This window comes from Aphanomyces invadans (assembly GCF_000520115.1).
Source record: "Aphanomyces invadans strain NJM9701 unplaced genomic scaffold supercont1.3, whole genome shotgun sequence".
Lineage (NCBI taxonomy): Eukaryota > Oomycota > Saprolegniomycetes > Saprolegniales > Verrucalvaceae > Aphanomyces > Aphanomyces invadans.
The window spans coordinates 137,553-154,347 of NW_008580148.1; the positions used below are offsets into that span (position 1 = coordinate 137,553).

The 16,795-nt window shown below is 57.7% G+C and overlaps 6 protein-coding genes across 6 annotated transcripts; 2 read left to right on the plus strand and 4 right to left on the minus strand.

Annotated features, from left to right (window-relative positions):
- Positions 1 to 1,704: 1,704 nt before the first annotated feature.
- Positions 1,705 to 3,405, plus strand: H310_01781 (hypothetical protein). The gene is made up of 3 exons (XM_008865023.1): positions 1,705 to 2,259; positions 2,316 to 2,735; positions 2,784 to 3,405. The coding sequence occupies exons 1-3, from the start codon at positions 1,807 to 1,809 to the stop codon at positions 3,285 to 3,287; spliced, it is 1,377 nt and encodes a 458-aa protein (XP_008863245.1). The 5' UTR covers positions 1,705 to 1,806; the 3' UTR covers positions 3,288 to 3,405.
- Positions 3,339 to 5,807, minus strand: H310_01782 (hypothetical protein). Its single transcript, XM_008865024.1, has 2 exons — positions 5,299 to 5,807; positions 3,339 to 5,238 (listed from the first exon to the last, which is right to left on the minus strand). The coding sequence occupies exons 1-2, from the start codon at positions 5,767 to 5,769 to the stop codon at positions 3,487 to 3,489; spliced, it is 2,223 nt and encodes a 740-aa protein (XP_008863246.1). The 5' UTR covers positions 5,770 to 5,807; the 3' UTR covers positions 3,339 to 3,486.
- Positions 5,808 to 6,474: 667 nt separating this feature from the next.
- Positions 6,475 to 7,070, minus strand: H310_01783 (hypothetical protein). The gene has a single exon (XM_008865025.1). It carries the CDS (start codon positions 7,009 to 7,011, stop codon positions 6,586 to 6,588), a length of 426 nt encoding a protein of 141 aa, XP_008863247.1. The 5' UTR covers positions 7,012 to 7,070; the 3' UTR covers positions 6,475 to 6,585.
- An 891-nt stretch (positions 7,071 to 7,961) lies between these two features.
- Positions 7,962 to 8,576, minus strand: H310_01784 (hypothetical protein; the record flags this gene model as incomplete). The annotated part of the gene is made up of 1 exon (XM_008865026.1): positions 7,962 to 8,576. One exon carries the CDS (start codon positions 8,574 to 8,576, stop codon positions 7,992 to 7,994), a length of 585 nt encoding a protein of 194 aa, XP_008863248.1. The 3' UTR covers positions 7,962 to 7,991.
- A 3,794-nt stretch (positions 8,577 to 12,370) lies between these two features.
- H310_01785 (hypothetical protein) lies at positions 12,371 to 12,841 on the plus strand (the record flags this gene model as incomplete). The annotated part of the gene is made up of 1 exon (XM_008865027.1): positions 12,371 to 12,841. One exon carries the CDS (start codon positions 12,371 to 12,373, stop codon positions 12,839 to 12,841), a length of 471 nt encoding a protein of 156 aa, XP_008863249.1.
- An 827-nt stretch (positions 12,842 to 13,668) lies between these two features.
- H310_01786 (hypothetical protein) lies at positions 13,669 to 15,609 on the minus strand. The gene is made up of 11 exons (XM_008865028.1): positions 15,399 to 15,609; positions 15,290 to 15,358; positions 15,109 to 15,243; positions 14,991 to 15,059; positions 14,882 to 14,944; positions 14,691 to 14,825; positions 14,579 to 14,641; positions 14,465 to 14,527; positions 14,349 to 14,417; positions 14,227 to 14,295; positions 13,669 to 14,174 (listed from the first exon to the last, which is right to left on the minus strand). The coding sequence occupies exons 1-11, from the start codon at positions 15,497 to 15,499 to the stop codon at positions 13,712 to 13,714; spliced, it is 1,299 nt and encodes a 432-aa protein (XP_008863250.1). The 5' UTR covers positions 15,500 to 15,609; the 3' UTR covers positions 13,669 to 13,711.
- Positions 15,610 to 16,795: the final 1,186 nt, after the last annotated feature.

Here is a 16,795-nt window from a genome sequence, read left to right on the forward strand (position 1 = left end):
AGCGGAAGAAGCCGGGGGGCAGCGGCAAGTGGAGCTTTTGGTGGGGTGCCGTGCGTGTGCAAATGGAGTCCCGACGACGTCGCCGCCATGCTAGCGCCCTTTCGTTTCGTTGTCGATGTGTCGCGCTCGCCATGACACACATGCGCTGGTGGTGCCAGAAACGTGGAGATGGTCACTACCAATTTCCCTATAAAAGTACCTTCCCTTGCCCAACTGTTTCCACGATGTTCTGTTGGATGGGGTTCATGTTTCCGAAATCATCTACGAATACGTCCTTCGAAAGTCGCCATGGTCAACACCGTCATAGATTGTCTCGGACTGCGTTGTGCCACCGTATTTTCCTTTGCAGCGTATTGAATGAACAACCTGGTCCTTTTGTGGCGATGTAGCATTGGCAATCGTGCGGCTCCGACGCAAGTCCTATACAAGTTACACACGTTCGACGTGACACCTGGAGTCGTCGACCTTCCCGTTTCACTTACCTTGTAGAGTGAGGCAGTTTGAGACAAGACAAAGCGTCATCGAGTGCAGTCCACCATGAATCCAACAAACTTGTTTATATCGTCCATCTAGATCCGCTGTCGTCGACCCGCAATATATCTATCCTTCAGAGAGGTCGAATTTCGTTTTCGAACACTCGAGGCAACAACCCGCCATTCCGTTGAATTCGACTTTTTATCCATTAACATGCTGGCACAACTTTTTGGATGGTGGACGATCTTGGGAAATATCGGTGTGAATAAGCCAATCATGCGAATTGGTCACTAATCTTCAAACCAGCATCCGCCATAACGATTCAGGGTAGACTACTAGTACTGCATACTAGTACAGTCGAGTTGTGCTCCCAACGAGATCGGAATTAAGACTTATGTGAACCTCGCACTTCAACGAGTTACAGCATTTCTCTAACATGGCGAGTGGCCCAGCGGCGCGACGGTTGATCCATTTGCGTTCATTTCGGCATTACTCGAAGGGGCAGGAGCATCGTCGGTATTCTACAGAAGAAAGACGACATCTTGACGACGATGTGGAGCGTGGGTTTTTGTGCAATGGCGACACGATGTGTGTGGGTTCAGTGAAGTTCCCCCTCGGCGATTTGCATCTACTAGTAGTAATACTAGTAACGTTGGGCATTGCTTCGGCGCTCCGACTTGCCGTGACAAGGGAACAGGGTTCAGCATTGCAACATGTCGCTAAAGTTTCCAGTGACTCAAGATTCGTGACGCATGTGGGTTCTTTACGTCGCGTGGCGTATCCCGTTGGCCTCTGCTGGTGGCTTCAAACGAACACAAAGCATGCGTGCGGCCCCGTGGTGGCATCGGCGAGCTTGTGTACATTGTCAGGACAAATGAACACGAGGAAGCGAGTGGCTACGGTGTGTCGGGTCGACCAACGGGTGTCTTGTCGTGCCGACGACACAACCCATAACCGGGTCACTTGACTCGAGCAACGCTGACCAAGTCAACTCTTCCACACACCCCGCCGACGCCATTTGGTGGTCACCCATGTTACAAGTGCCAAGTCACTTACGGTACAATGTCCAACGAACCAAAATCCATGCAACGTTTCATTTTTTCTATATCAAATATAAGTTTTTAATACATTGAATGCAATCCACGTGGCATCTTTCATCTTGTTTTGAAACCTTACATACGATCAGGAAATCGTACCAAGGCCGACCAGGACGTGCCCACTCTTGCCGATGTAGACATTGCGTATTCGTTGGGGGTGGCCGCCACGGCAGTGTCGGGGCATTTCAACTTCGCGACACTCGACTCTTCCTCCTCGAGGCACACCCGTCGATCGATGGTGGTGCGACGACTGTCCCTGCCTGTGCCCAAAGGTTTTTTCGTGTGCCCGCCGCTCGACGCGACTGAAGCCCACGCGCTCGTCCAGCGTGCGCAGTCGGGGTTCGCCGACCTCGTCGACGTGTGCCAGCTTGACACGGCGGCGGTGCGGTGGCGTCTCGACTCGGATCTTGATGGGCTGCATTTGTACTTTGGAAGCCACCGTGCCACGGCGACGATCCTTGGCGTCACGACGATCCAAGCGACGATCGAAGAAGCGCCCGCGATGCTGCGCTTCGACACGCATGACCACTTTGCCGACTTTTGCTCGATGTATTACACAGACGTCGTCGACTGTGCGTCGCTGTATACACTGTGCACGAGCCCTGCAGAGTACATCGGGGTCAAATGGGAAGCGCTGCAAAGCCCCGTCCAAGGGATTATGAAGCCGCGAGATTGCACCGTCGTCGAGGTAGTGTGCGCTTTTGATCCCTCGACGGCCAACGCGTACTTAGCTTGTGCGACTAGTGCTCCAAGGCGTTCACATATCGCAACGGCGTTCGCGGGTACGGTCGCAGCATCGAATCGGTCGACGTGGCATGCGTCCCCGATTTGAACGCGACATTTGGGCTCGTTCGGATGCACATTGGCCGAGGTGGGTTGGTGCTCCGCGAAACCAAGCGGCCTGGCATCGTGCAAGCAATGTATTTGCTCCAGGCAGACTTGAAGGGAGCAGTGCCGCAGTGGATGATCCGACTGGTGCTGCGGGGACGCGCCCGGGCGCTTGGCCACCTCGACGCGTACTTTCGCCACCGGCGCGTGATCACTGTGCCGGCACTGTCGCCGTTCGAGATGGTGCCTGCGACCAAGCGAAATCGGTGTGCAGTGTGCCAAGAAATATTGCCCGACCGCGGTGCAGCGCGGTTCCGTTGCTCGGTGTGTGGCGAGGTACGTCAAGTATGCGGTATGGCATCGAACCCACACACGGATGTATAGATGGCGTGCTCCACGTGCCAAAGCGTGTGGCACGTCGAGGATCGCAAAGCGAGTGTGTGCAACCTGTGTGCGGTTGAGCCGAGTGCTGGGATTGCCGCCCGGGTGCGGCGGGTGTCGGTGGACTCCAAGTCCGGCACGAGTTTGTCGACTACGGTGGTGGTGGAGGAAGATCCTGGCTACGTTTGCTCGGACGATCAGTATGCTGTGCTCGACACGTTTGTCTTGGAGAGCGTGCGCAGCGGGTCGTCGAGTCGGCGCCAGTCCGTGCCTCTCCGACCAAAGACCAAGCCGACGCTCCGGCCGTCATCGTCGTCGGCGCCGCACCCGCTTGTGCATTTGTACACCCCGCCGTCCCCGCCGCCGTTGAATCGCAGAGACAGACGGGGCACGACCGTCCTGCCGAGTGATGTCAAGGTCGATACCCTCCTCCAACAGCTCAAAGATCTCGACTTCGACGATGCCATGCTTGCTCCATACCAGGCCACACGGCATGGTGATGCGTAAACCCCGTGGGAATCGTCGTCCACTCGATGTGCACGACGTTAAGCTAGGAAATCGTGTACATGCATGGGGCGATCTGTATTGGCGACACCAACTCGGGAGCGTCACGCGGGTCGATGTGGTAGATGGGATAGCACGCATGGGTCACGCTAGGAAAAAATTGCACTGGAACACTTAGATCGGTAGATCGGGGGAGGTGCCGTCACGGTGCTTGTGGCGACGGCGCAGCAGTGTCCAAGTGGAGGTGCTTGAGCTGGCTGTACAGCTCCAAGAGGGACTGCGACGCGGCGGCGTTCAACTCGAACGTGCCGTCGTTCTGAAGGCACGACTGCACAGACTGCATGACGGCAGCAAGATCGACGTCGAGGTGGCCGGCGGCAGGTTTGTCGTTTGTCGATGGTGCCGGTGACAACGTTGCGGGGGCCCGGAGTCGCGTCGGGTCGTCAGGTGGAAGCTCAATGAACCGGGGACTGTTGCCATCGCTCGTGGACGGCGCCGCTTCGATGTGTTCGACCCAGTCGGGATCGCTGGGGACGTGCAACTCGGACGCTCCTTGGCGAGGCCCCCGACGCCGCGTTACGATGTGGTCATCGGGCGACTGCAGTCGATTCATCATATAGTTTTGCATGATGTCTGTATCGCATATGCTGAAGACGTCGCTCGGCGCGGACTCGCACACTTTGGGTGATGGGACGAGGTGGTGCTCCATGGAGCGATGCTTGACCGCAGCGTTATGTGCTTCGTGCATGCGCTGGAGTTGCACGCGCTGGTGGGCAATCATCCCGTGGAGTGAGTACTTGGACAAGTCGACTTCGTCATCTTGGCCATCGTCGTGTGGCTCGGGAAGCGGAGTTGTCGGAACTGGTGGCGGGGACACGATGCTGTCATGGCATGAAGAATGGATAGCTCGATTGCGATACCGGTGGGGGTCGGCTTGGGTCACCATGGGTGGTATCGAGTGGCCACCGGCGGCGTCGCTTGCTATGGCGTCGCGGTTGTCGTTGGGTCGAGGTTTGCCCGGCCATCGGTGCGTGGTCAAAGGATGCTGGAACTCATCCGACCCTGACGAAGGTGCATGGTGGCGGTGGCTTGAGCGACGAGGCCGCTCCTCGCCACTCGATCGGCGAGGGGTCTTGGGCTGCTCGAGTCGCTCGCGCGGCGCGTAGACGCTAAATGTATGGTGGTCCGGGTGGAGTTTCTCTTTGGCTTTGTTTTTCGGCGACTTGAACATGGGGGTTCCTCGAGACATGGGCGTGATTGGGGTTGAGTCTTGGTCCCACGTCTGGCTGGTTCGTCGAGTTTGGCCGGTCGCGCTGAGGGGCCCGCCGCGACTGCTGCGGCCATTCGTCACGCCAAAATGAAAATCGATGTCGTCCAAGTCGTCATCGGGCCGGAAACGTTGCGATTGGGACCGCATCGGATTCGGGAATTCGTCGGGAAGCATCACGTGCATGATACAAGCTGTGCAAATGCGCAGCTTGAGGCCGTCGAGTTCGTCAAATGCAACGTGGCTGCTGCATCCCACACACACAACTTCGCCACACTTGCGGCAGCGCCGACGTCGGTGGAAAGCGCCAAAGACCAAATGGCACACGTGGCAGCTTCGCCGCGCGGTCGTGGGAACGAGCTCCGGTTCCGTGAGGAAGGGGGTTTCGCGAAGTCGACCTTGCAGGATGAACGACTCGACCAAGGGCAAGATGCCCTTGACGTGCCGGCGCATCCCACTGACCTGCATCGCTTTTGGCACGGATCCTTTGTAATCCATCTGCACGAAGTAGGTGGCGTCCAATCGCCCAGGCGAGTCCGTCTCGGTGAAGATGCAACCCGTTCGAAACATGCTGCCCCGGATGATGCCCGACGAACGATCGAGGTCGGGACACCACGGCGTCTTGATGGACGTCAGGGATCGCGCCCACCCCAGTCGTTGTGACCCGTCTGTGAATTCGTCCTGGCACTACATTGAAGCACATCGCCATGTCAAGAGGCGGCAACGTGTCGGAGCGCACACGCATACCTCGAGAACGCAAAAGTCTCGGTGCTTGATAAGCGACGACGGCGACTCGAACACCATCCATTGCATGCCGATGTAGTGGCGCGGCGCTCGTGCGGATGGGAGATTCAACGTGTAGATGGATTGGGCGTCGAGCAGGTCGGGGAAGAGCCTCCTCAGGTTTGCCAACGGTTCGTCGTCGGGGTAAAAAAGGTCTGCAATCTCCGAGACTGTGCCGCGGACTTCCATCTTGGCGCAAATGTACGTCAACTGCGTCGGGGACAAATCATCCCCTTGAAACAGCGCGACGCGGGCGTTTGTGTCGTTGCCCGACTTTGTCGGCTTCCACCGGATCGACATGTCCGCGAACGAGTTCATGCGGATGAGCTCCTTCATGGAAGTCCTCGCAAGGCTCCGCAGGTACTCTTCCTCATCATAGCTCATCCGGGGCGGCAAGAAGAACCCCCGCGGGAGCGGCTCCCATGACCGCGACATCCTTTGTGATAAAACTTCCGCGTCGTGTGCAATGCGCGACGCAATTTGCAACTTTCGGAAGCAACCAATCAGATCGGAGCACCCACTTATCCGGACCTCCCACCTCACCCAGGTCCCAAGGCTGGCCAATCAAACGCGTCCATGATCTCGTTTATCCGGATGATTTCCTTCAGCCAATCGCGTTGCACGCCCAGTGATTTTAGCCAATCAAATGAAGCCGTTCCATTGTCGTCCGCCTGTACGAGCAACACCGTCTGGTTCGAGGAAGGTTCTCGGCGCATCGGCCGATGTCGAAAGGACGCGCCTTGCGACCGCACCGACAGCAGCCCACGTCGTCGCTGGTCCGACCATCCACTACGTTGAAAGCGCCACAACGAGCTGCCGTGCATCCCCCGTGCACGACCTTGTTCAAGCGCGTCGTGCTGACACATGGTTGTGCCTGCAGCGTAGCCGGCATCAAGGGATTTTGCGTGCGGTGAAAAGCCACGTTGGCTCAACGTTGACCGCCCGCCGGTTATAGAAGATTTGAATGGGGCGCTGGACTCGCGAATGGCACACACACGATCGATAGGACTGAAGCTGGCAGCACACCAACGACCCGTTCGACGTCATTGTTGGAATGTGAAACGCAGGCGTGGAAGCCATGCTGTTCTTGATCGACCGAGGCATAAGCAAACTTACCTAGATGTGTATCGAGGTTGAGACGTGCTATGAGCGTCGTATTTACTTGAAGATGTATGCTAAAGTTAGCTTCAAGATGCGATCGAGCACAACAGCGCGGGCAGAAGGAACGAGGTGTGTGGCGTTGAACGCGCGTCATGCGCAAGGTTGAGTGACGGCAATGTCGCGAGATGCAGCAGCGCTTGGAGACAACGGAGGTGTAGTCTGTCGCAGCTGCAGTTTTCCCAGTACCATCACAAGCGCATCAGCCCACTCGACCAGGATCGCTTCGGTGTCCGCTGCCAAGAACCAGCGCCTCGTGCGAGTCTGGATGGCCATGCGCCACATCGGCGTTGTGGAAAAGAGAGATTTCCGAGCGCAGTCGGTAGGCATCACCTCAATTGCTTGAGGACCGAGGCATGCGGTCAAGTCGATCGTGCCCTTGAGTTGGCCAGATTTGTAGTCGTAGTAGTCGAGTGCTTCGGTCGTCAATTTAAAGCATCGGGGCTTCCAGTTCTTGCGCTGGAATCGACCGGGCCGACCACCCCCCTGCTTGAACAGATTCCCCGTCTTGATCAACATAGAGCCCAGGGACCCGCGGCGGCGGAGGATGGAACGGTTTCGGCCGTTAGAGCCCCGCGGCGTTGAGTGGCAGTTACACCCTCTACAAAACAGCGTGGTTTTGACGGGAACGTCGAAATCATCCATATTCTGGTGCGCGTGCATCCCCCGTCCGCCACGAACGCCCCCGACGTCATCTTTCGGTCCTTGGCTATTCATCGTGCACTTTGGATGCTGCTGCAGTGTCCCAGCGACACACGATTCCATCTCACCCACCGACATAGCGTTGGATATGTATGCGTGCTCCACCGCAAAGGTACTGCAAGTTTGCTGGATTACGGCGAGTACGCGAAACATCCGTGCACGTACTTTTTCAAATCGACAGCACGCGCCGTGGACTCCTGCGGCGTCCCCCCGCCTGAAATTTGACAGGTTCGAGCCCGGAGGCTCCCGTGGCAAGATTGCAAGGGGGGAAGTGCAGTTGTGTGGGGGTATAGATAAGTGCCATGCATTCGAAGGATGGGTCTGTTCAGCCGTCACGGGTGTAGTGAGACTGGTCATGGGGGAGGTCCGGCTTCCCTGCTTGAACTGGTTTTGCAACATGGCTTGTTGGTCTTTCAACGCTGCCTGGGCCAAGAGCGGACATGCCACTCGACAAAGTTTCAACATGCCCATGTTTGCGTAGTCCAACACTGTATCCCGATTGGCTCGTGAAGTCCAGAATGCACGCTGATTGGCTCAAACTGAAAAGGCAACTTGCACCTGGCCTGTTGCTCGCAAGTCAATGGCACCGGGTGGTCGGCCACCTTGTGTGCGATGGACATCGCTGTGGCTGTGTTCGTTCACGCTATGCGGAGAAAGATGTGGTGAAGCCAGATCTTCGCGTCGCCGTATCACAAGCTTCAACATGGTGATAGCCTTGTTGGGTGCCGTTCGACGTTGCAGTCACTTCGTCTTTTCAAAAACAAGTAGACGAGAATAACAATCACGTTGAAAAACACTTAAAGGAGCGACGCAGCTGGGTAGTAGAGGGAATCGAGGCACTCGACCATGCACGGGTGGACGTCTGGAATGTCCCAAATGTCCAAGGCCCAGTCCGAGTCCATGAGCAACGCCATGAGCGCTGCATTGTCGTGATACTCTGTGGCGCAATCGTCTTGTGTCGTGTGGTTGGTAGATGCTTTTTGCACGTGCCGGTGAAAGCTGCACAAACCATCCCCATGCTGGCCTTTGGAAAAACACCCGTCGATCGTGCAAAAGCGGTGACCACCGCCGTGATGCGAGCACTTGCCCGTCGAAGAGTGGGCCAATTTGTCACAGTGGACTTCGCTGCAGCGAGGCCGCGTCGGCGAGGGGCCGTGGCGAATGCAGTAGTCGCCGACCCGGCACTTGGACTGGCACGTCTCGACCTTGCACGTCGCTTTCCCACCATGGCGGACACACATGTTGCGCGCGTACGCTTGGTTTGGGCACGCGATGACTTTGCACTTGGCGCGGTACCTGTGGGTGGCGCATTTGTACACGCCGTGGACGTTGAGCGCGGGCAGCGGGCACGGGCTAAAGAAGCAAGGCGGGTGGCTCGGCATTTTCAAAAGTGAAGTGGATTGCGACTTGTGTTCGTATTCACTTGAATCTGGATTTCCCACGTGATTCATCAAATTGCGTAAAAATGTCCAAACCGGGCAAATACCGTACTATTTTGATATACTATATGTAATCAAATAACGTCCCAGCCAACGCCATCACTCGAAAATGTCGAGCCCCCATCGTCTTTGCGCAGCTTGCATCAAATAGCACCCCAGCATGGACGCTCTGTACGCATCATACTGCCTCGGTAGGAACAAATAGGGCGTCGCAGCACGCATCCTTGGCACGTCTCGGCTCAGCAGCCATCAACTGGATCGATTCGAGATGAACTGGGACAGCCAACGATCGCGACTCCCCCTTGTGATATGTCTCTGTAGTAGGGCTGACAACCTTTTTAACTGGATGATGTGCGTGTGCGGTCGCACGAGAGCTGGGGGTGCTTGGGTGCTGGGGGTAGACAGGAGTATTAGTACTCCTCTTCGATTGGTCAAAATTCGATGGTGTGAAGAAACAGGATTGGCTTAGAGGTATGTAATCGACTTTCCTACTTACGGGTAACTCGTTGCGTAGTACAAGACGAACTGGCCCACTGGGTGTGGGATATTTGGCGCCGACGGGATGCGCTAGCCTGCGTGGCGGGGCTCCGTTCTTGGGGGCGGCGTTCACTTGTTGAGCCGAAACATAACCACGCGCCGGTACAGCGCTCGCCGTTGTGTGCCTTGCCATCGTCAGCCACGAAAGACGTGCGCACTCGGTTCGTGGTCTAGCTGGATGATGCATCTAAGACTATCTGTGCTGTCGCTGTGCGGTCGCCCGATCTCTCAATCGAACGCTTTGATATGAACCGTCTCGACGTCGTCGGGACCTTTCGTAGGGTGGCCCACGCACTTTCGCAACGGCGCAGCTGTGTGCAGTTCACGAAATGTGGCTATTGATGTTGTTGCCCAGGGGAGGCTGTGGTGAGAGCACGCCTACTTCACAAGTGGACGCCAAGCTCTCGACTCCACAGACACACATCATCTCGCCCCCCCCAGCCGTTCTTGATGACCTGGAAGATCTGCACCACCGCGACTGCGCGCAACCAACCAAGGAGGTTGCTCCGTGGAAGCCCAGCATGATCCGGCAATCCATACGTTGAGCCCTTCGTGGGCTGCTACGACAGTCGTTCGTCGCGGCTCTCCATTCCGAGTCGTGGTACCAGGTCGCGCAGTGATCGAGCTATTGTTAGCTTCACGCTCGTGAGATGCTAAACCTCCTCGTGTGGAGGGATGGCTGCTGAGGACGACTGGCCCTTTGCAACCGGTTGAACGGCCAGGAAAGTCCGCTGGCGGCTATCTTGTGCAGGATGGGGCAGGGTGAAGGTCGACCAGTGTTTCATTGTCCAGTAGGTTCAAGAAGCTAGCTCGCACGATAATCTGGGTGTGTTGCGACACACAGCCCACGAGTTTTGAGGGTGAACTGCATCCACGGGCGTCCAAACTGCCATCGCGCCAGCGCTTCAGCTGTACCATCTCCATCCTCCCTTGTGTACGAAGCAAACGAGAGCTCCCCACACCGACACACTTTCGAGCTCGGATCATCGCACGTCGCATGGCACATTCCCCATCTCCACCTTCGATATGAATCCATCCGTTGCATCGTCTTTCGAAAATTCGAGCCATCACAACTGAGCGTCCTCCATACTGCTGCGTCGACTTGGGGAGCTCGCGCATTCTAGCGCATCCGCGCGAGTCGGTGCGGAGCGAAACGACGGTTCAATGTACAAACTGGCCAGCCTTCCTAGCGTCGAATCCACAATTGGGACGTGACCATTGCGATGGCCGTGCATGTGAACACCCCGACGGCGTGTTGTGGCTCGCAGACTGGCCGCAGCAAGCGATGGGCCCCTCCCCGCCGACGTAGTTGATTTTTATGACCTCGTATCTTGACTCGGTTCGAGTTGCAGCACCAAATCGAGGGTAGAGTGCTCGTTGTGGGCGCAAAGAACGCACGTGTGTCGCGCTTCGGACGTGCGCTGCTTCGTACGGGACACCGCTGTGCTCAAACGGGTGCGTCGGATGACCGTGGAGGTCGTGCGCGACCACCGATGCTTCAAAGTCGGCTCTTTATGGTATCTCGAGCTGGCGTCGTCGCCACTGGAAGCTTGATCCCATGGCAGTGCTGCACGTTAGTCCAAGGAGCGGCAGTTTATGGATGTGTAGCCGGCGTGAGGCTGTCGACGTCCGGGAAATCGAATCGGAGGCACGCCACGGCTTGTACACGGCACCGCGGGAATAGCGTCTCTGTTCGAAGCTGACGGCCACGCAACGAAAGGGTCGCACCTGGGTAATGCTGGCCAGGTCCACCCGAGCCATTTACCATTCGCGATGGAGAACACTGCTCATTGACGCCAAGAGCCATGGGCTTCGAAGTGAACCCAGCATCATCTAGCAACACAAAACAATCCCCAGTGTTGCCTGCGCGCAAGCCTGTCAGCGCAGATCTCATCCTGCAGCACCTACCCCAACGAATCCCTTCGACGACTGCTCCTCTTGGCCGGTGCTCTTCAGTCTGTCCGCTGTCGAAAGCGCGTCGTCGACCATGGAGCTATCCACCGTGAATTTGCCAACGACGTGTCGTCCGGGGCCACCACATTATATGCAATCGCCGACTGGTTGTTTGAGACCCTTGAACGCACGCTGCCGCGCTCCTTGACGGCGGCCGATACACCAGAACGTCGGCCGCTTCTGGACTCAATCCTTCGAATGAAGCACACCACAACCAAGGTTGAAGTCGCCGCTGCCTCGCTCCAAATCGTGTGCATCTCCGCCCAACTTTACCAAGTCGACTTTGGCCGGCGATGGCCCATGGCCAACTCGGCGGCGCGGCAGTGTTGCGATGTCATCGAATGGCTCTGTGCACGTGGAATCCGTCGTGCGCAACGCGGAGTGGGCTGCGTGGTTGTCGTCGATAGCTTCGACACGGACATTGCAAAGGAAGCTGGCATGGCCAAAACGGGGCTTGGGTCCGATTCAAATGGAGAACACGGTGCACTTGCTGTCGGAAGGGGCTACGCGGCAAGCCGCGATCGTCAACAAGTACACGGAGCCATGACAAAGCCACGAATCCCTTCATCAAAACAAACATGACCGCAAACGCGCGGTGGGGGTGCAGTGCCACGTTGCAGAGCCGCACGAACGGGTCGTACGATTTCCGCTTCACATTCGTCCGGGGGGCTTGGGATCGACCTGTGGATGGTGACGCCACATGCAAATGCAGTGGGTGGGGTGAGCTTGACGTCGACTAGCGCCGCCAATGCTGTGCCAGCCAGTCCATGAAAGGCGTGCTGCTGCTGGACCAAATCGGTCGTCGCGGCGCGGGACGAATTGAGGTTGAGCTGAGATAGTTCATGCCGTTCGAGTCGGTGGACAAGCGAATCGTGCCGTGCCCGGCCATCGTGCGGCCACGACGGCCATCGACAGTATACCAACACACGGTCGCCACAGCGCCGTCGATAGCATCGCGCGACATGCTTGACGGACAAAGTGGTGTTCCTAGTGCCTGCACAAATCAACGCTTGACCTCCCCAACGTTTGGTGGCAGCGTCGTGTGTCCCGAAACGACCTCCAACGACGTCCGCCATCGATTGTTTCGATTTGCCCGCCGCGATGGCCATCGCGCGACCAGAACTGTGGACTTTCCAGAATCGAGGTCGTCACAGGGTCTATACAGCAGCTCCAACCGATGCCTCAACGCGATCGCTGCCGCGACGGATGCTAAAAGCAATGCGGGTTTTGTCGACGCAGTTCAGAAGATGTCGCCGGGGTTGGACGTCCTCGTCGCCCCCGCCATGGCGCATTCCATTCTTACCAAGTCCCACGGATGCAGCTCGGTCGGACGGCCCACGGCTCGATCCAGCCGACCTCTCGTGAACTTGTGGAGCTGCTTGTTCCGTTGGCGACGGGTCGTCGTGACGTTTGTTGCGTTCCTTGACGTCGGGGAGGTTACTACAGACGTGGCGGATCGGCCACACCATGTATTTCATTCGGACGAAGTGCTGACGATATTTGTGGGGAGCATGGACACGGCGGGGGTCAAGCTCCCCGTTGTGGGCTGTGCTGGTATCTGTATTGTGGGGAGCATGGAGGGCTTCAACATGTATGCGCTGTTTGCTGGCATGGTTGACATTCTGCGAGAGGACGTGTTTGGCGTCGACGCTGTATCTGGTCGACGCGATCGCAGCATTTCTAGTGTCGTAGTTGCCGTGGTGCGCGACGGCGCATAGTTATCAGAGTCGGGATGGTTTCGACGACTGCGCTGTCATCGTCTTCGCGCGCGTGAAGCCGCATGTTCCTAAACGATTCCATGCGCCATTCTCGCCGTGGTGCCAGCCTCCACCAGAGTGCCCACTCGATCTAGTAGACGTTGAGCTCGTGTGTGGCATTGCCGTCGCGGCTATCGCGACGACCATCGCCTACACCTCGGCATCGTTGTCTCGTCGAACGTCCGATGGTTTGCTTGACCGTATGGTATCGATCGCGCCTGCCGTCGACCTCCGCGCCAACGTTGCTGCTCTGGCGCCTCGGCTATGGGTCGGTGTACGACATGAACACAGCGTCCGTCGGCTGTGCTGCAAGGCCTCATGGCTTTGTATCTGCCGCCACAACCAATTACGTTGTGGCGCTGACTTGTTGTACCCGAACGACACAGACGCGCCGCGACCGTCGAGCGAAAACCGCGCCACTCTCCAAGCCCAGCTCATGTCGCGAACAAAACCTGCCGTAGGGTTCACTATCATGATGGACTTCACGCTGCATGCGATCCCGCACATCTCGAGAGGTAACCACGGGAGTCACCCACAGCTCGCAACTGCATCTCTTGGATGCGTTGTGTGGTGCTTAGCTCTCGTCGTATGGGCAAGGAGGCGTCGCCGCCGCCGCTTTCCACGATGACACGGCACGATAGAGATCATTTGCAACATTGCGGTCCGTCCTTGCGTCAACCGTGAGCGTAGAGGGCGTGTGCAAGATATTCGCCGAGTCATGGCGCGTCCCGGAAGCAGCATCGTGGCGCTCTCGTGTGCCTTCGGGATACTCGATGGCGCACGATGGTGTTGAGACGCACGTTGAAAAGGAAAATTTCATTCTTTCACGAGTTAGCGCCGCGCACCAGGGACGACACACACACGGAGCTTTCCGTCGTTCAAAGGCTTGAGCACGCCCGACTCGGCCTTGCACGCGGCGGCAGCGGACTTGGCGTCGACGGTCCATTCAATGCTGGAGAAGCCATACATCATGTTTTCCAGGACCGCAAACGACGCATCGTCCATGGAGAACGACTTGAGGGTGGCGGGCGAGGTTTGCCAGAAGCTGCCGTCCGCCACACGCACGCGGGAGATGCGTTCGAGGGGATTGTTGGCCATGCGGAATGTCTTGGGCAGCGCCATGTTCTGGAGCACCTTGATCTTGTTGTTGGCCAGGTTTGTCTCGTCGGGAAACTGAACGTTCGACGGCAGCGCCGTGAGCTGGTTGCCGTCCAACTCGATCGAGATTTCAATGTTGGCGAGCCACGAATTGCAGTTGGCCGGCAGCGACTTGAGCATGTTGTTGGACAAACTCCTACACGGACGCCGTCAGCGGCACGGGCGGCGATCGCGCGGATGGGTCGTACAGCATGCGGAACCCCGTGGGCAAGGCCAACTTGGCCGGCAGCGACGTGAGCTGGTTGTTGTCGAGTTGCCTACATGCCACAGTCGTTCAAGCTCGGGCTCGGCATGCGACCAAATGCCTTACAAGACGCTCAGGTTGGGGAAGCGGTCCAGGGCGGCAGGCACCGACTTGATCGAGTTGTACGAGAGCGACCTGAGCACGTCGCGCATATGAGATCGGCGACCAACGTGGCGACGTACAAGGATTCGAGCGACGACGGGAGGTTCTTTGGAAAAGCTGCAATGTGGTTGTTGGTCAAGTGCCTACGATCGATATGACCATGACCCCGTGCACGTGAGCGCATCGTCTCGTACAGTTGCTGGAGGCACGAGGGAAGATTTGGTGGCACACTGTCGAGCTGCGTGTTGTCCATGCGCCTGTGCATCGCATGGTGAGCGGCGCCGCAACGACTCGCGGTACACGTACAGTTCTTTGAGCTGGGCAGGCCACGATTGCGTGGGTTCGACGGCATTCAACGGGTTGCCAGACAACGTGAGCGCTTCGAGCGCATCGGGCCATTCGCACTGGTCGATGCAACTCAATTCGTTCTCGCCGAGGTCTCTGGACGAAACGCGAGCGTGAGCCATGCGACCATATCGATCGATTCGGAAGCGTACAGCGACGTCACGGACGCAGGCAAGTTTGCAACACAGTCTGCCAAGTGGTTGTTGGCAAGGGACCTAATCAAACGATGCAATCAGGCATCACCACGACGCGAGTGCATACAAAGTCTTGAGCTCGTCGGGCCACATCAAGTCGGTCGGTACACTCGTCAAGGCATTCGACGACAGGTCACTACGCCATCTAGTTAGCCCACGCAGTGATCACGCGCCGATCATCGTACATCGTGTCGACGGTCGATGGCCATTGAAATCCGTCGGGAAGAGCGGCCAAATTCACGCGCGTGAGGGAAAACTTGCGCAGGCCCTCGGGCAGGACGACGTCGTCCAGTGTCAAGTCGGGTGTAATGAGAAAGGTCCTATCCAAGCCGTGTGAGTTGGCAAGGGGCCGCCGACTCGGCGTACTCGCGGCTCTCTTCGCCGTTGTACAGCACGTCCAGGTATCGCTCGTCACCCGTGGTCACAGTGGTTTCACTACAACGACGTCACACCGTGAAGCGTAGTGTGACCGTACATGGACGTGATGTTGGGTAAAGCCAGGAACGTCGCCCACCGCGCGTCGGCAGCGGCGGCGGCAGCGCAAGCCAGGACACAAAGCACACACGCTCGCAGCATGTCAGATTCCAAACTGGTCCTCGTCCACACCCGTCGACATGGTACAGCAGGTGGCTCTGGGTTGCTTTTACTGACGGACGCCACATGGCAATCTGGCTGGACGGGCCACCACCACGGCTCAACGATGCCCATGGCTAGTAGGTGCAGCCGTCGATGCCGTCGAGGCTACATGAAAACATCGTTCGGAGGTCGCGCGAATGGACTTGCCGCTGCTGGCGGCCACGACTCGGTCGTGCGGCGCTCGATGGAGCAGCGACCGACCCTGGACGTCGCCACAATGGCTCGCCCATCCTGTAGGCGTCTAGTACTACTAGCTCATTCCAGATGCTACTATTGTAGCCGGTGCCACCCCCACCTCTACTTGAATCGCGAGCATGGCAGCTGTATCGCCCACCTCCTGCGGCGACCTCATCTCGCCACACGCTGCTCTTACGTTTTGCCAACGACGATGACGTCGTCAACTACGACGACGGCGCGCTTGATATCGACTGCGGTGCCACATGGAACTTTCAAGTGGTGCAGTTTGCCGTAGCCATTCGCATGAGGTGAAAAGGGTCGCGACCGGAAGTCGTGATGGCATCGTCGTCTCGCACACTGTTGTCGAGCCACGGTGGCTCTACGGCAGCGCCTGGCTCGCCCACTGAGTCTCGACCTCCACATGGTTTGTGCAATGCAGTTATCTGGTTACCGTCTGCAGACCTAATACTCCAACTGTAGTAAGTACTAACCGTTCGACGCATTGTGCTCCATCCATGCGAACTTCGAGTCGGACTTTTACTGCGAGGGTGGAGCCGTGGCGTGGTGGCGCTGCCAACCCCGACGACAGGATGCTCGTCGACTGCTGACGTTGTCGAGTACAGCAGGTAGGCGCCCCCTGCAACGGGGGGTGGAGCGAGTCATGCCAGGCAGGAACGGCTCGAGCGGTTGCACGCCGCCAACAACGTACCCCCCCATCCGCTGTAGCCTAGTCTCATCGTTCATGGATGGGTCCATGCATGCCGTGATGACAGGGTCGTGCTTGTCGAGTTGTTGACCGAGTTGACTGCTGAAACGGGAAGGCCCTTTCGTCATGAGGGTCGTCAAACGGGACGTCGCAGCGGTCCGTTGTCCGAATATGCCATGGCCACTGCTGCCACGTCCGACGTTGCGCCGTTTTGCAGTTTTCGTCGCATAGACAGATAATCTCGCCAGGGAACAACCGGCCATGAATGAGGGCTACATGCAGCAACATGAATTGCTTCGAACGGGGTCGTGCTGCAGAGATGGAGGAACCTTGTGCCCTGTGAGCCGCTGTCC

What these genes read in the sequence shown, in the direction of transcription:
- H310_01781 (XM_008865023.1), top strand. Translation starts at nt 1,807, where the DNA reads ATGGTGGTGCGACGACTGTCCCTGCCTGTGCCCAAAGGTTTTTTCGTG. An exon ending in GAGATTGCACCGTCGTCGAG is followed by an intron (nt 2,260 to 2,315) that starts GTAGTGTGCGCT and finishes TTGTGCGACTAG; the next exon opens with TGCTCCAAGGCGTTCACATA. An exon ending in GTTGCTCGGTGTGTGGCGAG is followed by an intron (nt 2,736 to 2,783) that starts GTACGTCAAGTA and finishes ACGGATGTATAG; the next exon opens with ATGGCGTGCTCCACGTGCCA.
- H310_01782 (XM_008865024.1), bottom strand. Translation starts at nt 5,769, where the DNA reads ATGTCGCGGTCATGGGAGCCGCTCCCGCGGGGGTTCTTCTTGCCGCCC. An exon ending in GAGACTTTTGCGTTCTCGAG is followed by an intron (nt 5,239 to 5,298) that starts GTATGCGTGTGC and finishes GCTTCAATGTAG; the next exon opens with TGCCAGGACGAATTCACAGA.
- H310_01783 (XM_008865025.1), bottom strand. Translation starts at nt 7,011, where the DNA reads ATGTTGATCAAGACGGGGAATCTGTTCAAGCAGGGGGGTGGTCGGCCC.
- H310_01786 (XM_008865028.1), bottom strand. Translation starts at nt 15,499, where the DNA reads ATGCTGCGAGCGTGTGTGCTTTGTGTCCTGGCTTGCGCTGCCGCCGCC. An exon ending in CCCGACGAGCTCAAGACTTT is followed by an intron (nt 14,945 to 14,990) that starts GTATGCACTCGC and finishes TCGTTTGATTAG; the next exon opens with GTCCCTTGCCAACAACCACT. An exon ending in CCCTCGTGCCTCCAGCAACT is followed by an intron (nt 14,528 to 14,578) that starts GTACGAGACGAT and finishes TATCGATCGTAG; the next exon opens with GCACTTGACCAACAACCACA.